The sequence below is a fragment of the Nicotiana tabacum genome, chromosome 7 (genome assembly GCF_000715075.1).
Source record: "Nicotiana tabacum cultivar K326 chromosome 7, ASM71507v2, whole genome shotgun sequence".
Classification (NCBI taxonomy): domain Eukaryota; kingdom Viridiplantae; phylum Streptophyta; class Magnoliopsida; order Solanales; family Solanaceae; genus Nicotiana; species Nicotiana tabacum.
In genome coordinates, this window is record NC_134086.1 from 35,466,174 (window position 1) to 35,486,375 (window position 20,202).

At 37.2% G+C, this 20,202-nt stretch overlaps 2 protein-coding genes across 3 annotated transcripts in view; both read right to left on the reverse strand.

Annotated features, from left to right (window-relative positions):
* Window positions 1–17,360, reverse strand: part of LOC142162047 (uncharacterized) — a 36,868-nt gene extending 19,508 nt beyond the window's left edge. Inside the window, exons 1-10 of the mRNA XM_075218348.1 lie at window positions 17,190–17,360; window positions 15,809–15,966; window positions 15,029–15,149; window positions 4,375–4,569; window positions 4,219–4,269; window positions 2,324–2,368; window positions 1,875–1,887; window positions 1,113–1,375; window positions 952–996; window positions 458–514 (exon numbers count right to left, since the gene is read on the reverse strand). Of these exons, the coding sequence (XP_075074449.1) occupies window positions 458–514; window positions 952–996; window positions 1,113–1,375; window positions 1,875–1,887; window positions 2,324–2,368; window positions 4,219–4,269; window positions 4,375–4,569; window positions 15,029–15,149; window positions 15,809–15,966; window positions 17,190–17,360 (1,119 nt within the window). The remainder of the gene's footprint in view (window positions 1–457; window positions 515–951; window positions 997–1,112; window positions 1,376–1,874; window positions 1,888–2,323; window positions 2,369–4,218; window positions 4,270–4,374; window positions 4,570–15,028; window positions 15,150–15,808; window positions 15,967–17,189) is intronic.
* LOC107778967 (uncharacterized) lies at window positions 15,519–19,715 on the reverse strand. 2 transcript variants are annotated; one of them, XR_012711556.1, is made up of 7 exons: window positions 19,444–19,715; window positions 18,967–19,053; window positions 18,003–18,273; window positions 17,829–17,925; window positions 17,573–17,697; window positions 17,190–17,325; window positions 15,519–15,966 (listed from the first exon to the last, which is right to left on the reverse strand). XR_012711556.1 is itself a non-coding variant. In XM_075257101.1 (6 exons), the coding sequence occupies exons 1-5, from the start codon at window positions 19,474–19,476 to the stop codon at window positions 17,595–17,597; spliced, it is 591 nt and encodes a 196-aa protein (XP_075113202.1). In that variant the 5' UTR covers window positions 19,477–19,715; the 3' UTR covers window positions 15,519–17,325; window positions 17,573–17,594. The 2 variants fall into 2 exon arrangements, 1 of the variants encoding a protein (XP_075113202.1); XM_075257101.1 differs by having other exon boundaries at window positions 15,519–17,325.
* Window positions 19,716–20,202: the final 487 nt, after the last annotated feature.

The following is a 20,202-nucleotide window of genomic DNA, read 5'->3' on the forward strand; positions in this document are numbered from 1 at the left end:
GAATCAGCAGCATTCGGTGGAACCATAACCAATCAAGATGGCAGAAAATTGTAACCTAGACCTCCATATGTCTATCAGTGCACAACATTTGGAGGATCGCCCTAATCACTCCCTGTCAGGTCGCGAAAAGAATGCCCCATATTTCGTTTATTTATTTTGTTCTTTCTCTTTCTTTTTTCTTTTCTTTTTATGACGATATTGTCGGGGCTAACTTGTGCGTACCTCGACTATTGTATCAGGTACTGGTTACCTTCCACCAGTACAGTTACCGGGTAACTCTGCCAACCTTATAGTTTCAACTACAACTAAATGAACGAATAAAATAAGATGGACACCTAAACATTAACTTCACTTACATAGTTTCCAAAAAACAAAACAAAAAATTGAACATAGTGCAACAACAGTCACAATTTAAGACTTGTATAACTAATAGTAGTATCAATCAATTCAAACATACTGTCCTCTGCGTCATGAAAAACCTATATCTTAACAATGAAAAACCTTCAACCATAACCTACCGAAAACAACTAAATTATCAATCATATCCAGTAAAAAATTAAAAAAGTATATCAATACATCCATTTTTCAATCAAAACCTATAATAGTAACAACAAACAACAAATAATCCTGACATAATGTTCCACTAAGCAGATAATAAGGGAAGTATTTGGGCATCTTTATATAATGGGAAAAGTAAAAAAAAGTCTTTCTAGCAATGTGGAATAACATGAACAGTAAAAACAGTTGAGAGTGCAACATAGCTTTCAGAGATTTACATGATTAAGTATTTTGGTGATACTTATCGCTAACAAAAGTTAACATACATTGGTGCTTCACGGTAGTTTTCCCGGGAGAAACTATTGAATTAACTTTCTATACATAGAGTTAGTACTTCTCAACCCCCCAACATAAGGAAATGTAATAACTCAAAAATTGTAGTTATGAAGATACCTTGATATCCTCTACTGTGTTGCTGAACCTAGTTTCTTCTCGCCCCTGCCAAAACAACAGTGATAGCTCAATTAAGACTTATAGTCATCTCTCCTTATATTTATTGTAAAAGCAAATTGTAAATACCTGATAATTCCATCATGTCTAGATCCATCTCATACCAAATTACGGAAAACTTCTTTATACACCACATTTCTAGCTTCATTCGTTATTTGGCAATCATCATCATAAACTAAAATCTTCAACCCTTTTCTACTCGTCATGCGTGAAAGAGCAACATACAATTGTCCATGAGTAAATACTGGCTTCTTCAAAAATAATCTCACATGAGATAATGACTGGCCTTGACTTTTATTAATTGTCATGGCAAAAGATACAACAATTGGCAATTGTCTTCGCTGGAACTTAAAAGGTATTCTTGCATCTGATGGCATCAAAACTATAACCAATCAAGATGGCAAAAAATTGTAACTTAGACCTCCATATGTCTATCAGTGCACAACATCTGAGGTATCGCCCTAATCACTCCCTGTCAGGTCACGAAAAGAATGCCCCGGATTTCCTTTATTTATTTTGTTCTTTCTCTTTCTTTTTTCTTTTCTTTTTTATGACGATGTTGTCGGGGCTAGCTTGTGCGCACCTCGACTATTGCATTAGGTACTGGCTACCTTCCACCAGCACAGTTATCGGGTAACTCTGCCAACCTTACAGTTTCAACTACAACTAAAGGAACGAATAAAATAAGATAGGCACCTAGACATTAACTTCACTTACATATGTTTCCAAAAAACAAAACAAAAAATTGATGAACATAGTGCAACAACAATCACAATTTAAGACTTGTATAACTAATAGTAGTATCAATCAATTCAAACATATTGTCCTCTGCGTCATGAAAAACCTATATCTTAATAATGAAAAACCTTCAACCATAACCTACAGACAACAACTAAATTATCAATCTTATCCAGTAAAAGATTAAAAAAGTATATCAATACATCCATTTTCAATCAAAACCTATAATAGTAACAACAAACAACAGATAATCCTGACATAATGTTCCACTAAGCAGATAATAAGGGAAGTATTTGGGCATCTTTATATAATGGGAAAAGTAAAAAATGTCTTTCTAGCAATATGGAATAACATGCACACTAAAAACAGTTGAGAGTGAAACATAGCTTTCAGAGATTTACATGATTAAGTATTCTGGTTATACTTATCGCTAACAGAAGTTAACATACATTAGTGCTTCACGGTAGTTTTTCCGGGAGAAACTATTGAATTAACTTTCTATACATAGAGTTAGTACTTCTCAACCCCCCCAACAAAAGGAAATGTAATAACTCAAAAATTGTAGTTATGAAGATACCTTGATATCCTCTACTGCGTTGCTGAACCTAGTTTCTTCTCGCCCCTGCCAAAACAACAGTGACAGCTCAGTTAAGACTTATAGTCATCTCTCCTTATATTTATTGGAAAAGCAAATTGTAAATACCTGATAATTCCATCATGTCTAGATTCATATCAAACCAAATTACGAAAAACTTCTTTATACACTACATTTCTAGCTTCATTTGTTATTTGGCCATCATCATCATATACTAAAATCTTCAACCCTTTTCTACTCGTCACACGTGAAAGAGCAACATACAGTTGTTCATGAGTAAATACTGGCTTCTTCAAAAATAATCTCACATGAGACAATGATTGGCCTTGACTTTTATTAATTGTCATGGCAAAACATACAACAATTGAAAATTGTCTTCGTTGGAACTTAAAAGGTATTCTTGCATCACATGAGCAAAATCATACAAAACTAATTACTACATAGCAGATGCAGAGTGTACGACTCTCTAAGAGCCTTAGTATTTTTTTTTTGTTACTTTAAAGTGATTCGTACAGGTTTATAGACCTGATTGTATGTAGCGATTGGCTTCTTCTTGTTCTTGATTTTCTTTGCGATAATTATATTTTCCATTGGTAAGCCTAGTAAAATGTACCTTGAGATTGTAGTGAAGGAACTCTTCTAAGTAACATTTTGATTTGTGAATAGTTTCTAAGTGTTCTGCTGGTACATATATATAGATTGTGCTGGTGCATATTAATAATCTAATTGATGGATGGTGAAGTTGGTATTTCAATGTATTTTGTTATCTGATGCAATTATTCTGTAACGCACATCATTCCTGATTACCAAGTAATTTAGACTCCTTACTTTACTGCAGATTTTGTTTACTACCAACCCCAGACTCCATCCTTTATTGCTCATTTATCGTCCGACATTTTGTTAAAGCATACTGCAAATATTAGGATTTTTTTGTATTATCATATTTACTTTTAAATGACATAATTAAAATAGCTCTGCATTCATCTAATTGACTGATGCAAAGATAACTATTGCTGATGTTTACTGCAGAATATTTGAACAAATAATGAGAAGCACTTATATAAGGGCGCTTGAATGGAACTATACATGGTGCTGCCGGAGGAGCTGGAGAAAGCCTTTCAGGTTTTACCCCATCCAAAGTACATGGAGTATCTAAAGGTTTTTTGATATTTTCGTTTGATTCAAACAATATACATCACAATGGGCCTTCAATATCTTATACATAAAGGTTACACTTTAGGAACCTTTTTCCATTTGACTATACTGGTAATGTCCCATTTTATTGGACTCTAATATCTGATACACTACACATATATCAGAAGTTTGAAGTCTTACAGAAACCTTAACTACACATATAACATTCAAAAGTTACTTCTCGCCATTTTTTGATGATATAATAGCATAAATGTTCACATGCGATATTAATGCAATATTTCAAAAATATGCAGTTGCACTGATGCAGTTGCACTTCTGACATAAGTAAACTTCATATCACAAAGAGTCAACTAATTTCATATATTAAATCATGATCCTAAATGGTAGAAACCAAATTAAATACAAACCAAACTACTTCAATGTGTACTAAAGTACTTGCTAATGAAATTGTACGAATAATATCATTCAAAAGGAAGTAAATGTTTTAATTCACGGATTTTTCTTCTGTTTGATCACTTTTTTAACCTTGTTACTTGAAAATTGTGCAAGATCATCACCAACATCTACTACAGATGACCCATCCTCTTCTCTACTTCTTTTGGTAGGGGTCTTTGCGGGAGAAGCATCTCATTTTCAGCCATCAAATCCTACAAAGGAAAAATTAATTATTAAAAACCATATTGTAGATAAGAAGCTATACAGGCAAATTTTGAATTAGTCACCTTGAAAGTTGTGTCTGCATCAGTGTGTTGTTCACATTCAAAATCTGGGTCCTATTAAGAAAATAATAACATAATTAATTTAAACTTGATAATCCCTTATATAAAATCAAAAGGAAAATTGGTATATTATGAAGTATTTGAGTAACGATCACATACAGTGAATGTATCATCTTGTGGAGATTGAGTATATTGTTGTATAAGGTTATCATCCTCGCTGATTTTAACAACATTATAAACTTCCGCATGCATTTTAATGTTTGAGCTCTTGATAGTCACTTTAAACAGGACTTTTTTGTCAAGAATATCATACAACTCCACTGGATAAGAACACTCATCAATAGCAACAGAAGTCTAAGACCGAATTAGTGTTATAAATGGGAAAACATAAAGAAATAAAATAAAAAGTATAACAACTAAACCATCCCTTAAATCGTTTCTAACGACCCGACCGGTCGTTTTGACCTTTTGCACTTTGATCGCCAGTTCTCAGGCATTACTTGCCCCGCTTGATGTATTATGACTGATGTAAATCGTTGGTTTTGGTTTTTACGGAAATCGGAATGAAATTGAAAGAACAGTTCTCAGTTGTAGCTTAAAAATTTGAAAGTTTGACCAAGATTTGACTTATTTGTATATGAGCTCGAATCAAAATTTTTATGATTTGGTTAGCTCTGTTGGATGATTTATGACTTAGGTGTGTGATCGGAATTGGTTTTGGAGGTCCAGAGTAGAATTAGGCTTGAATTGGCGAAGTTGAGATTTTGACGATTTCTGGTTGGTAGGTAAGATTTTGATCTGGGGGTCAAAATGGTTCGAGAGTTGCAGTACCTTCCTTGTGTCATTTGGGATGTGTGCGCAAAATTTCAGGTCATTTGGACATGGTTTGGTTGGGTTTTGATCAAAAGAGTATTTCGGAAGTTTTTAGAAAACTTAGGCTTGAATTCAATGTGATTTGATAGATTTGATATTGTTTGAGGTGTTTTGATGATTGGAACAAGTTTAAATAAGGTATTGGGTTATGTTTGTACTTTTGGTTGAGGTCCCGGGGGCCTCAGGATAATTTCGGATGGTTATCGGAGAAGTTAGATGTTGGTTGCAGCTTCAGATTTGCTACTTCTGGTATTTTTGCATCTGCGGACCGCAGATGCGGGTGATTCATCGTAGAAGCGAAAAAGGGTCAGATGGGCTGAGACCGCAGAAGCGGCTATGTGGACCGTATCTGCGAAGCCGCAGATGCGGAGAAAGGATCGCAGATGCGAGATTTGACCGGCAAGTGATTTTCGCAGAAGCAGAGGAAGAACCGCATATGCGGTACCGTAGGTGCGCATTTGGACCGCAGATGCGGGTCCTGGGTCATAAGTGAAACCGCAGAAGCGGATGTTTTTCCGCAGAAGCGGAAGCGCAGGTGCGCTTATTGGATCGCAGGTGCGAAACAGCTGGGCAGAAGGTATAAAAATGCCTTTTCGCGATTTTTAGTTAATTGTTCATCATTTTTGTGCGATTTTGGAGCTCCAAGCTATGATTTCAAGAGGGGATCAAGTGTATCCACAGAGGTAAGCTACTTGGAATTTACACTTTGTGTTTATGGTGATTATACCATTGTTTAATCATGAAAATTTATGGAAATTAGAGGAAGAGTTGGGAAATTAGGGCTTGAAATTGGAGAGGAAATTTTTAGAATTTAAGTGACCATATGAGGTCGGATTTTGGTAAATTTGATATGTATGAACTCGTGAGAAGATAAGGAACCTAATGATGTGAAAATTTCTGAGTTTCGAGAAGTGGGCCCGGGGCTCGAGTTTTGCTAATTTCAGGATTTTTCATATTTTTCGATTGTTTTCGCTTGGACTTTGCTCCCATAACATATTGTGATGTATTCGTTCTGATTTTGGATAGATTCGACGCGCGTGGAGGCCAATTTGAGGGGTAAAGGCATCGCGAGCTAGAGATTTTGCCGATTCGAGGCGAGTAATCATTGTAAATGATACTCTGAAGGTTTGAAACCCCGGATTGCACATCATAGTGCTATATTGAGGTGAGGCATACGCTTGACGATGAGCGTGGGGTCATGTACTATTGGGGATTGTGACTTGGTCCGTCCCGATTGATGATTTTACCGCGTATTTAACTGAAAACTAATTATTATCATCATTATTTGGGTTGAATGCCATATTTGGGCCTAGTGCCAGCTATTTGAACCCTTCGGGGATTGTTGTTGATATTTCCTCACTATTTTGATTTTATAGTTGAACTCAGTCATGTTATTTTCCATTATTTTCAAAACTCAGCCAAGTTTATTTTGCTTTAACACTTGAAATGATATTTCGAACAATATTTTTTGGGCTGAGCATCATGTTTTACTGTTGCCCGAGTGGCTTATGTGATTTTTGACTGAGTAAAGCCTAGGTCCTGTATTGTGAAGATACTTTTGGATCGGGCTGCACGCCGCAGCAGTGAGATACTGATTTGATTATGAGGTCGAAAGCCTGAGATATGTACGCCACAAGGTGGCTTGTTGATTGATATAAGGCCGAGGGCCTAGATTTGATGTCACGAGATGGCTTGATATTATGCTTGGGTCGTAAGGGGGCCCTCCCAGAGTGTGCACACCCCCAGTGAATGCCGTCGACGATATATATGGATCAGGTTGCACGCCACAGTGGTGCTGGTACTGTTCTATGTGTTTACTTTATTTCATTTGCCTGTCATTATTTGTTATTTGTGCTACTTCATGTGATATATACCTGATTGATTGGCATTATCTATTAATTGAGTGTTATACCCGAGGGGCGGATTTCTATGTTTATCTGCACTATTTGTTTGCATTCATTTGCGCAACCATTGAAAAAGTTATTTTCAAAAGAGGTTTAAACTGAGCTAAGATGTTTTTCTAAAGATTTCACAGCTTCACTACTTTTCTCAAAGGGTTTTACACTGCTCTATACAGCATGATGATTTGTTTTACGTGATTTCTTACTGCTAAGTTATTATTTACCTTTATTACTTACTGAGTTGGAGTACTCACTTTACTCCCTGCACCTCGTGTGCAGATGTAGGTATTTGTTCACCTGGTAGCGGGTTTTGAGTTGATCGGAGGCTAAGTTATCGGAGTTTAGCGAGGTGACTGCCAGCGTTCGCGACATCGCATTTCTTCCTTTTGTTTATCAGTCTTATTTTGTATATTTCAGGCCTTGTAGTTGTATTTATACTCTAATAGATGCTCGTGACTTGTGACACCCCAGTTTGGGTTGTGTTTGGGTTGTATTCCGCACTTAATAAAGAAATCTTTTGTTTAGACTGTGATTATTTAATTATGCAAAAACTGTTTACTAATATTAACTATTCTAAAAAGGCGGAATGGGTTGGTTGACTGGCCTGGTCTTCACGAGAGGCGTCATCACGACCGGATCGGGGTTTGGGTCGTGACAAGTTGGTATTAGAGCCTAGGTTACATAGGCTCACGAGTCATGAGCAGGTTTAGTAGAGTCTCGCAGATCGATACGGAGACGTTTGTATTTATCATCGAGAGGTTGCAGAACCTTTAGGAAAACTTCACATTCTTGAATATTTATCGTGTATCCTTGATTTAGCTTGAAAAGTAACTTTTGCAATTCCTTCCACGCGTTCGCATGCGCGCATGAGCGCTCAGTATCAGATGTGCCTTGATGGCTTGTGATTCCCCGATCGAGGGGCGAGATGCGATCTCTGTGAGTTGATGTTGGGCCAGTCTGGAGGACTTGAGGCCGGATCTTTGCCTATGTCTTGAGCATCGAGGTGCTAATTGTGTCAGCAAGTATTTTTGAACTTATATGTTCGGTAGTGTCCCTATTAGTGGGAGTGACGGTTGGATAAATATGTGATGAGTATGTTAGTACTACGAGATATATCTATACGACTTGGAAGTGATAAGGAAGGTCTGCTAGAGGATAGAAGAACTATTAGGTGTTGGAATTCCACCTTGATTCGAGGTATAGCCCCGAGTTATGGGCGTGTGAAGGATTTTTTCATGTTTCCCAGTTGAGAGTGAAGTAAATTTCATATTGTGGTATGAGTTCAGACTCAGGAAGACTAAGTGACTGCGTACAGTTTATAACGGTGGAAGGTATTTAGAAATGTTAATTGAAGGCAAAGCAGGTGGGTTATCTCCAGCGAAGAGTTCTGGGGTGGTGTGACCCTTATGTGATTGTTAGTTTGTCTCAGGTGCAAGTGAAATGTAAGTGTTGAAATTTGAACTTTGGGTCACTTAAGAGAGTGGGCTTAAGTGTTGCGAGAATGAGTGCGAGATTTGCTGAAGATTTAGAGTACTAGATGATCTGTGTTTCACAAGCTTACAAAGGATTTGAGTTTTATCTCACTATGGTATTGTGGCATCAATAGAGTATAAGTATTACGAGTTATTGAGTGTATTTTGATCTATGGCTTCGATCCAAGTGGGGGATTCTGCTGTGAGTAGTTGACCGCATGGTTAGGTGCAATGTTGGTCCCAGTTTGAGGCGTGCGAGTGAATTAGTCATGGTTTGCGGAAATGGAGACCGGGGATAGCCCAAGTAAAGGAAAATTTTGACAAGTTTTCTGCGGTGTCTGAAGTGCTAATGAGGCACAGGTTGGTCGGTTCTTTTGGTCAGGTAAATCGTAATTTGAATAAGAGTGAATGACTCTCAAGAATAGTTCTAATGTGTTCAAGCTACTACAGGGAACAATTGGGTATCTTAAAGTTGAGTATGTGATAAGAAACTGCATTTTCATTGAAAGAGGTCAAAACTTGTGGTATTTCTATGTTAATTGTGGGATTCTATATATCAGTATCAGGAAAGTAAAGGTAACGGATTTAGATTCACATGAAGTTCTTTAGAGTAAAGTATTCTGGAATGTGGTGTTTCTGGGAATATTTGAGAGAGCATTCAGCGGCTTATGGGTCTTAGACTGTGTGATTTTATGCTTGGGTCTTGTGTGGTAAGCCTGAGTTGAAGAATTATAGTGCTACAGGCAATATCCAGTTGAAGATGAATTAGAAGGAAATTTAGATAGATGGAGTAGCTCGATGGTAGACCGGACTGGTATGGTAAGGATATGATTAATTCCGTGCGGGTGTTCGAGGTAAGGAGTTCTTGCGGGTATTTTGCAGCGATGCTCTTAGGTTTTAATGACTTGCTTAGCTTGGTCGAGTTAGAAGGATTCAGTCCTGGCAGGTCTGATTTGTGCAAAGGGAATTCGGAGAGTTCTTGATGGTTTTTACCGCGGTTTGGAGATGTATATTTCTATGGGCATGCGGAGCATGGGATGTATAGTGATTTTTCTTCTAGATGGGACCAATGGAAAGTTCGTGACTAGTTGAGTACGTAGATGTCTATGGCTCAGAAGGGAGATGAAGTTCTCATGTTATCCTAGGACGATATGGTATATTCGGTATGTTGTGAGGATCGAGATTTGCATGTATAAGGTTACAGTTCAGTGCTGAAAGGAAGTTCATGAAACGCTTAAGCAGTGGGTAGCCTCAGATGATTAAGGAAAAGGTACTGCTAATTGGAGGTGATTTGACGAGAGCATATGTTTCAGTAAAAGGGCAATGTGATTAAGTTGATGGCACTTCGGTAGTATTGTGGCACTTCCTTGTTAGATCGACTGGTGATATTCGGGTTTGCTTGGCGGCACAGGGAAATTTTAGAGTATCTATCATGGGATGATGGGGTATTTAAGGTGTGGTATGCTTTCGGACGGCAAAATTGGGATCAGGTATGATGATTCGTGTGCTATATGGAGTTGGAGACTATGAGTTCTCACGTTCAGGCTATGTTGTGGTTGTGGATCGCGTGTATCGGCACGGTATGGTGACTATCGGAGATTGGAGGCCCGAGCGGATCTTTTGTTGCTTAGAATGTTAGATTTTGGATGTGATATCAGGTTCGGACTGGTTGTCTCCTTGTTGTGTTATTATGGGCTATTGCTCTAAGGCAGAGCTATTGGCCATGCCGAAAAATGTCACGGATTGAGTGGCGGCATTCGACAGATTATGTCCTATTGGAGAGATTTTTTTTATTTTTTTATATATTATATTTCAAAGACCCATCGGACGGCTGGGAAGGATTTGTCTTTCTTATTTGGGCTCTTGTGATGGGAGCCAGAGCTGAGGCTCCTCATATTGATTCAGTTCTGGTGGTGAGAGACTTTTCGGATGTATTTCTTGTGGTCGGGCATGTCGCCGGACAAGGTTGTTGATTTCGGTATTGATTTGGTACCGGGCACCGTATCGTATGGCACCGGGAGAGTTTAGGAGTTGAGGGAACAACTTCAGGGTTTTCCTTGATAAAGAGTTCGTTGGTAGGTTGATGTGGATGCGTGTTTTATCTTGTGTCAGCTTGGTTGGCCCCGAATTGTATTATTGAGGGATAGGTTGATTCGACTGTTATTGAGCTCATTAGTGATCTGGGGGAGATCTATGAGTTGTCTTTCCGTGTTGCAAGGCGTTATGATTTGTTGGTTATGGGCACATATGGTGCGGTTCTATTGGGGTTCATAGTGGAAGTCAAGCGGGAAGAGTAATTGGGTGTTGCTCGGTGAATGGCATATCAGTTATGTCTTATCGGGTTGCGTGGTTTATGTTACTTGTTTCACCGAGGGTGTTATGATTTGCTTTGGTTCCAGATATCAAACTGTGCGTGGTTGTCAACTTCGAGTATAGTGACTTGAGGTGTCTCATGTGGAGCAGTGTTTGGATAGGGTCGCGCGTTGCAGCGAAGCTATGTGGAGATATGACCTTGCGGGTTAGATTCGTGTGTTCTATTCTATGATGTGAGACAGATTCTCAGCCTTGTGTTGTGGTGGTACTGGTGAGCTTGAGGTACAGCTCTTTCATTTTAGTCATTTTCATGATTTGAGTATGTTCGGACTGTTGCCTATTGGTGCGCGTACTGTGTTAGTTGTGGCTTAGGCCTCTATTGATATGTCATGTCACCAGAGTGGTGTGTTGGATTAGAGGAGCTCGTTAGGATCATTAATAAATACGAACGGATTTGATTTTAGCATGTTGGAAGGATAAGATCGAGGTTAGGCTTAGAGATTTGCTATGGTATTGGTCAGAGAAGAAGTGGCTTCATGAATGGGTGATCTGAGGAAATAGTTATGGTTTATTGCGTGTTTCATTTATCGTTGGTAGTATATAACAGTGTTGGAATGAGACTTTAGCTGACAAGAGGTTTTCTACCAGTATTCGGTTATTGTGGACAGCTGTTATGAATAGAAGTTATCGCTACGAGTGTTTGAGTTATGTGGTATATCATGGGATTGCTCCCGAGGTTGCAGGCATGGGTTATTACAGCTGGTTCGGGTCTATTTAGAGTATAGGTGTGAGGTTTTGATCGTATTTATGGCTTTTAGAAGTGAAAATGTGATTCTATGGCTTATGGGCCATACGGGATTGTGTAATTTCAGTTGCAATGTGTTATCGGACCTATATGAGATAGGGTGACGTGGGATCACCCCCGGGTATATGCATGGTAAAGTTATTTAGCTATTGGTTGGCTTCTAGTACAACTCTGGGTACGTTCGAGGACGAACGAGTGTTTAAGTGGGGGAGGATGTAACGACCCGACCGGTCGTTTTGAGCTTTTGCACTTTGATCGCCAGTTCTCGGGCATGACTTGCCCCGCTTGATGTATTATGACTAATGTAAATCGTTGGTTTTGGTTTTCACGGAAATCGGAATGCAATTGAAAGAACAGTTCTCAGTTGTAACTTAAAAATTTGAAGCTTTGACCAAGATTTGACTTATTTGTATATGAGCTCGGATCGGAATTTTAATGATTTGGTTAGCTCCGTTGGGTGATTTATGACTTAGGTGTGTGATCGGAATTGGTTTTGGAGGTCCAGAGTAGAATTAGGCTTGAATTGGCGAAGTTGAGATTTTGGCGATTTCCGGTTGGTAGGTAAGATTTTGATCCGGGGTTCGGAATGGAATTCCAAGAGTTGCAGTAGCTTCGTTGTGTCATTTGGGATGTGTGCGCAAAATTTCAGGTCATTTGGATGTGGTTTGGTTAGGTTTTGATCAAAAGCGTATTTCGAAAGTTTTTAGAAAACTTAGGCTTGAATTCAATGTGATTTGGTAGATTTGATGTTGTTTGAGGTGTTTTGATGATTGGAACAAGTTTGAATAAGGTATTGGGTTATATTTGTACTTTTGGTTGAGGTCCCGGGGGCCTCGGGATGATTTCGGATGGTTATCGGAGAAGTTAGATGTTGGTTGCAGCTTCAGATTTGCTGCTTCTGGTATTTTCGCATCTGCAGTTTGGGGACTGCAGATGCGGCGCCGCAGATGCGGGTGATTCATCGCAGAAGCAAAAAAGGGTTAGATGGGCTGAGATCGCAGAAGCGGCTATGTGGACCGCATATGCGAAGCCGCAGATGCGGGGAAAGGATCATAGATGCGAGATTTGGCCGGCAAGTGATTTCCGCATAAGCGGAGGAAGAACCACATATGCGGTACCGCAGGTGCGTGTTTGGACCGCAGATGTGGGTCCTGGGTCATAAGTGAAATCCGCAAAAGCGGAAGCGCATGTGCGCTTACTGGATCGCAGGTGCGAAACAACTGGGCAGAAGGTATAGAAATGCCCTTTCGCGATTTTCAGTCAATTGTTCATTATTTTTGTGCAATTTTGGAGCTCCAAGCTGTGATTTCAAGAGGGGATCAAGTGTATCCACAGAGGTAAGCTACTTGGGCTTTATACTTTGTGTTTATGGTGATTATACCATTATTTAATCATGAAAAATTATGGAAATTAGAGGAAGAGTTGGGAAATTAGGGCTTGAAATTGGAGAGGGAATTTTTAGAATTTGAGTGACCATATAAGGTCGAATTTTGGTAAATTTGATATGTATGAACTCGTGAGGAGATAAGAAACCTAATGATGTGAAAATTTTTGAGTTTCGAGAAGTGAGCCCGGGGCTCGGGTTTTGCTAATTTCGGGATTTTTAATATTTTCGATTGTTTTCGCTTGGACTTAGCTCCCTTAGCATATTGTGATGTATTCGTTCTGATTTTGGATAGATTCAACGCGCATGGAGGCCAATTTGAGGGGCAAAGGCGTCGCGAGCTAGAGATTTCGCTGGTTCGAGGTGAGTAATGATTGTAAATGATACTCTGAGGGTTTGAAACCCCGGATTGCACATCGTAGTGCTATATTGAGGTGAGGCACACGCTTGACGACGAGCATGGGATCGTGTACTATTGGGGATTGTGACTTGGTCCGTCCCGATTGATGATTTTATCGCGTATTTAACTGAAAACTAATTGTTATCATCATTATTTGGGGTGAATGTCATATTTGGGCCTAGTGCCAATTATTTGAACCCTTCGGGGATTGTTGTTAATATTTCCTCACTGTTTTGATTTTATAGTTGAACTCAATCATGTTATTTTCCACTGTTTTCAAAACTCAGCCAAGTTTATTTTGCTTTAACACTTGAAATGATATTTCGAATAATATGTTTTGGGCTGAGCATCATGTTTTACTGTTGCCCGAGTGACTTATGTAATTTTTGACTGAGTAAGGCCTAGGGCCTGTATTGTGAGGATACTTTTGGATCGGGCTGCACGCCGCAGCAGTGAGATACTGATTTGATTATGAGGCCGAAGGCCTGAGATATGTACGCCACAAGGTGGCTTGTTGATTGATATGAGGCCGAGGGCCTAGATTTGATGCCACAAGATGGCTTGATATTGCGCTTGGGCCGTAAGAGGCCCCTCTCGGAGTCTGCACATCCCAGTGAGCGCCGTCGACGAGATATATGGATCGGGCTGCACGCCGCAGCGATATATAGATCGGGCTGCACGCCGCAGCGGTGCTGGTACTGTTCTATGTATTTACTTTATTTCATTTGTATGTCATTATCTGTTGTTTGTTCTACATCATGTGATATCTACCTGATTGCCTGGCATTATCTGTTAATTGAGTGTTGTACCCGAGGGGCAAATTTCTGTGCTTATCTGCACTATTTGTTTGCATTCATTTGCGCAACCATTGAAAAAGTCATTTTCAAAAGAGGTTTAAACTGAGCTAAGATGTTTTTCTAAAGATTTCACAGCTTCACTGCTTTTTTCAAAGGGTTTTACACTGCTCTATACAGCATGATGGTTTGTTTTACGTGATTTCTTACTGCTCAGTTATTATTTACCTTTATTACTTACTGAGTTGGAGTACCCACTTTACTCCCTGTACCTCGTGTGCAGATGCAGGTATTTGTTCACCTGGTAGCGGGTTTTGAGTTGATCGGAGGCTAAGTTATCGGAGTTAAGCGAGGTGACTGCTAGCGTTTGCGGCATCGCATTTCTTCCTTTTGTTTATCAGTCTTATTTTGTATATTTCAGGCCTTGTAGTTGTATTTATACTCTAATAGATTCTCGTGACTTGTGACACCCCGGTTTGGGCTGTGTTTGGGTTGTATTCCGCACTTAATAAAGAAATCTTTTGTTTAGACTGTGGTTATTTAATTATGAAAAAACTGTTTATTAATATTAACTATTTTGAAAAGGCGGAATGGGTTGGTTGGCTGGCCTTGTCTTCACGAGAGGCGCCATCACGACCGGATCGGGGTTTGGGTCGTGACATCGTTATCCTACTTTTCATTCTGGTAGGAATGGTATCAAAAAAAATAATAGAGCTCTTCCTTTTGAGTGATATAACAAATGGTCAGTTCTAATTAATTTAAGGGTGTACTGGAGGTTCGAGTTAATTTTTATTATAATATTGCAAATATACCATATTTACCTTTCTTACCTTTATTGAAAAAATATACTAACAATTAAAAAAAAATATACCTCAATTGAAATTTCATTTAACTCATTAGCAGACTTCCCAATGAGACTTGTTGCTTCACGATCCCAAAGCAACAAAGATATAAAGCCAGTGTGATCCATTACTTGCACTCGAAGGTTGTACCTGAAAGACATGTTAAGAATAAGAAATTGAAACCTTAGTTTTATTTAATATTTTATAGTAAAGATTTCCATCCTATCCCATTCACCGGTACTGATCATTGATACTGTAAAAGTCGTTTTCTTGCTTTTGTGCCAGATCATGATCTAAACGAGTCGCACATACACCCTAGTACATGTTCTCGACGCTGAGGACACCCCCGAAGAGCGGGGGATTTCATGACATTTCTGATTGGCTGTCTTGTATTTCTAATAAGTTGTTTAATAGTTGGCATGTTGAATCGTATACATAATATGATGGGTTGGTTTAGATTGATCCTAACCGAATGATGATGAATTACTTCTATTTAATAGAATATTCAATTCGAAGATAAAATCTCAAATCACAGATTTACGCGAAATCCATGTTATTTTCATTCAACAGCTACAAGATCAACAATTCCATAAGCTTGGGCTTCTGTTGCTGACATAAAAATATCTCTTTCCATATCTTCGGATACAACCCATAAGGGTTTCCCCGTTCTTTGTACATAAACCCTTGTGAGGGTTTCACACAGTTTCAGCAGTTCCTCAGCTTCCAGGACAAATTCGCCTGTTTGTGCCTTATTTTTGTAACTTTCAACTTTAGTTCTATTTCACAGTAAATAGTGAAGCTTATCAAACCTATGAGTGGCAGAACTATCAAGGCGATCACATTTGTTGCAGTGAAATTTACTTCCAATTTTGTCAACTTTCTTTGAGCATCTCTTGCACCCCAAATATGACCATTCTTTTTCAAGTAGAAGATTCACTATAGTCGCAACAATCCAAATGTGTCCTTCCTGAAAAGAAGTCAAGTTGTAGCAATGTATCTAGCAAATTTGATTGTTGGAATATTAATATAAATGCCAAGGAACATTAGCTGTGAAAATTCTATTTATGTCCAAAACCAAATAGATAAGCAACTAAGCATAGATATTCAATTAGTTCCATTAAATGATACCTTCAATAGTTTAATCTGTAAGCATTCTATTCAATACTTTCTGATTTATCTCAATTATTAATTTGTTTATCTGAGATTATGAGCAATGGTTAAATTTTACATATTAGAATAATAAAACAGACGTGCATAAGGGAATATCAGATCAATAGAAGCATTTAGGATTTAAATCAAAGAAATGTTCCTCCTACTGTAATCATTCGAGAAACGGAGAGGAAAGACATTGCCACCACACCACTACTAACCCTGCTCTCCACTGCACCAAGAGCTGATGCTTGGGCTCCAAGTCTTAAAAGGAAGATTTCAGATGTTAATACCCAACAAATAGGACCAATCCACACGGAAAAGAATGCTATATTTCCACGTACATTAAAATTTCTAATTTGATTCCAACTAAACCATTCCACAGTAAAGAAAGTGTGAGTTCATGACATATGTCTATAACAAAGATTTCCTACCAACTTTGTCAAAAAGAAATATGTCTATCAAAATGAATATTTTCTTTGTGAATTTTTTATTGTGAAATGCTCATCAGATCTTTCTTAACTTGAGTAATTCCTCATCAACGATTAAGCAGGATACTTGTGTTATTGTGCAAATTCTGCAAGAGTTGATTGCTTTCATCCATTATTTATGGAGCTTCACTATTTGCTGAAGGTCAATACAATTGGTTGTGAATCAATATTTTAGTTAACAATAATTAAGATCGAACAAAGTCATGTGGTTGCTTATCTCCTTTTGTTGAGTAGCATGTTTGCATTTTATAAATAAATTCAATATTATAACTTTTTGAGTGCACTGTCTTTCAGAAAAAATGGTTCTGTTGTATGCAATCTACTGCAACCGAATCATGAATTGTCTTAGCTATTACATGTTGTAGTGGAGGTTTTCTTTTTATTAGTGAAGTTTTTTATTGTGAAATGCTCATAAACTTATGTAATAGGGATTCCAAAAAATATATATATGCACATTTAGGAAAACAAATAGTATTTTTACACCTATTAGTGTTATACATACACAATATAACATTAGTTAAATACTAAAGGAGTTTAATAGATTAGTCACCTCCATGCAGTCGACCAATTCTCTAATAGTTTTAACTTCTACAGTTCCAGTAGCTATCTCATCAGAAACAGAATAACTACGTTGAAAAGGTATTTGACTGATCTTGGAAGAGTTAGCTTCATTCACACTTGCCAATCTGTATTTACACAAGGTTGTATTAGTTTTAACCATAAACAATTATTTTTGTAGTATCCACATAAATTAATATATGAAATAACTAATCTAAACTTAAAATCAACAGCTTGAGGAAGATCCGGGTTAATCCAGAGCTTTGAGGCATGCCAAGTATTATGCACAGAATATTTGCCTATATATAACTTTAGTTTCTGAACCAAAAATTAAACATAAAAAAATATCCCATGTCATCAAGACAATAGAAATACCTTGAAATTTGTGATCTTTTATCTACTGCATAACAACTATGACCGGCTCATGGGATAATCCCTCTAAATGTGGCAAGATTTGGTCAACGAATTCTCCCCAAAATGTTGCCGAGATATTATTCCTCCTGTGTAATTTATATAACAACTTAATCAGACATCGATAAGTAATCATGTTAATATATAACAACTTAATCAGACACCGATAAGTAATCATGTTAAAATATATAACAAAGTAAATTCATAGACGCAATCTTACTCATGATCTTCAAGTTCCACATTCATATAAGTGATGATCTTATCACCTTGGTTGTGTGATTCTACTTCACCATAACTTACAACCTCTCCAATGACATCTATAATAATTTAGAAAAATGATCAGGACAAAATTGATAAGACATTCAAATAAAAGAACTGCGAATTGAATACTTACCAAAGAGTTCACTTTCTTCAACATCAATTTTGTTTATCAAGTACTCATAAGGTTTTAAGTCGAAGATACTCATACCAAAAAGATGATCATTTGCTTCCTCTACAATCATCTTATGAGTAAATGCCAACTTTAATTTATGCCGCATGTATTTAAGTTTCGTATAATTTGGTCCAACCACAAAGTTCTTCATAAAGTACAAACTCAATTCTTTTATCTTTTGTTTGAACATACGTATAAGAGACCGACCAACAGTCGCATGAATACGATCGCCCTAAAAACAAAAAATTCATAATTAATATTTAGTCAGACAAATACTCAGTTGTACGGTGTTGTCACAGAGTATATTAAACAATGAAGCATCAATGAGTAAAATAAAATATGTGAATGCTTGCCTTTCCAAAATAACACATACAATATATTTGATGGTAAATACTAATCTAAATTGCAGTTGATTAAATACATGTTTAACCTAATGAATTTCATAGTACAAAGCAGAAGATGGAGATTGTAGTCAAATTTTTATGAAAAAATAAGTGCAACTAAAAAAGAATGCAACTTTTCGTCTTGAATAATTAATTCAAGGGAGACGGTGTTGTCTGGTTTATCGCGGTCTGGAACGTGCCACAATCTCACTATCCATACCTTCAAATTCCAACTCATCTTGTTACTCGATATATTGCAAATATAGTCAAATGCCGTCATATTTCTTCTTAGAGAAAATTTTATAAGAGGATTGTCTGTCAAATGCCTTCAAATGTCGTATATATATATTAAATATATACGGAAGACGTGAATGCTTGTCTTTCCAAAATAACACATACAACATATTTGATGGTAAATACTAATCTAAATTGCAGTTGATTAAATATATGTTTAACCTAATGAATTTCATAGTACAAAGCAGAAGATGGAGATTGTAGTCAAATATTTATGAAAAAAAAAGTGCAACTAAAAAAGAATGCACCTTTTCGTCTTGAATAATTAATTCAAGGGAGACGGTGTTGTCTGGTTTGTCGCGGTCTGGAACGTGACACAATCTCACTATTCGTACCTTCAAATTCCAACTCATTTCGTTACTCGATATATTGCAAATATAGTCAAAATGTCGTCATATTTCTTCTTAGAGAAAACTTTATAAGAGGATTGTCTATCAAATGTCGTGTATATATATATATATATATAATTTTTGTATGGAAAAATAAACCCTAAATAGTAAGTAGGTACAAAAAAATTCAATTACTATATATGTATAGATATATACGGAATGCAGTAATTTTTGTATGAAAAAATAACTTTCCATAAAAAGATTCGTAAAATAGAGGCATATGCATTTGGGATTCCCAATTAGTTGTTATCCCGAAATGCCTGGCGTAGATGTCATCGTCTCCTAAACTACATATCTCTCCAGAATCCAGATGCGAAAAAGATGAGAAAAAACGACCAGAAAAATCATCTTCACATTTGAATGTCTCATCGTGATGGACTAATTTCACATTTGGCGGCATTTCACATTTGGACTAATTTCACATTTGAATGTCTCCTCTTCTCCCTCTGTATCCCAATCCAACAAAATCGCGGAACAGATCAAAATGCTTAGGTTTAAGCTTTTTCAAATTTCCAGAAAATCAAGGAGATCAGCTTTAATGAGGAAGTGAAGAAAATGGGATACGCGTTATTTGTCTTTGGAGGGTGTGACCCAGTTTTTGTTATAAATGGGATTCCCTATTTAGATTGGTCTCGAAATTTACTCATACGATTATTTAGTAATAATTTATTATTAAATATTTTTATAGATTAAATATAGAGATAACGCGTAATTGAGGCCAGATTTTTCGGCCTAATTGCAATCCCAAATATACTCAGTCCAGATTTTTCGGCCTAATTGCAAGGTTTTCTTATACCTATAGATTTGGGATTATGGCCGTTATCTACATCAGTCAATCAGGCTAAAAAATATGGGTGTTAAAACTTGCATTTTAATAAAAGTAAGTCTTAATAAATTAAGTTGTCATGTGTCTTTTTAATATGTTGCCACTTGGCTAATTGAGAATGGTAACTTTCTTGCTTTAATATATATATATATATATATATATATATATATATATATATATATATATATATATATATATATATAGATTTTTTAAAAGGTGTGCAAAGTCATACTTCCTCCGGTCCACAATAAGTGACCAATTTATTTTTT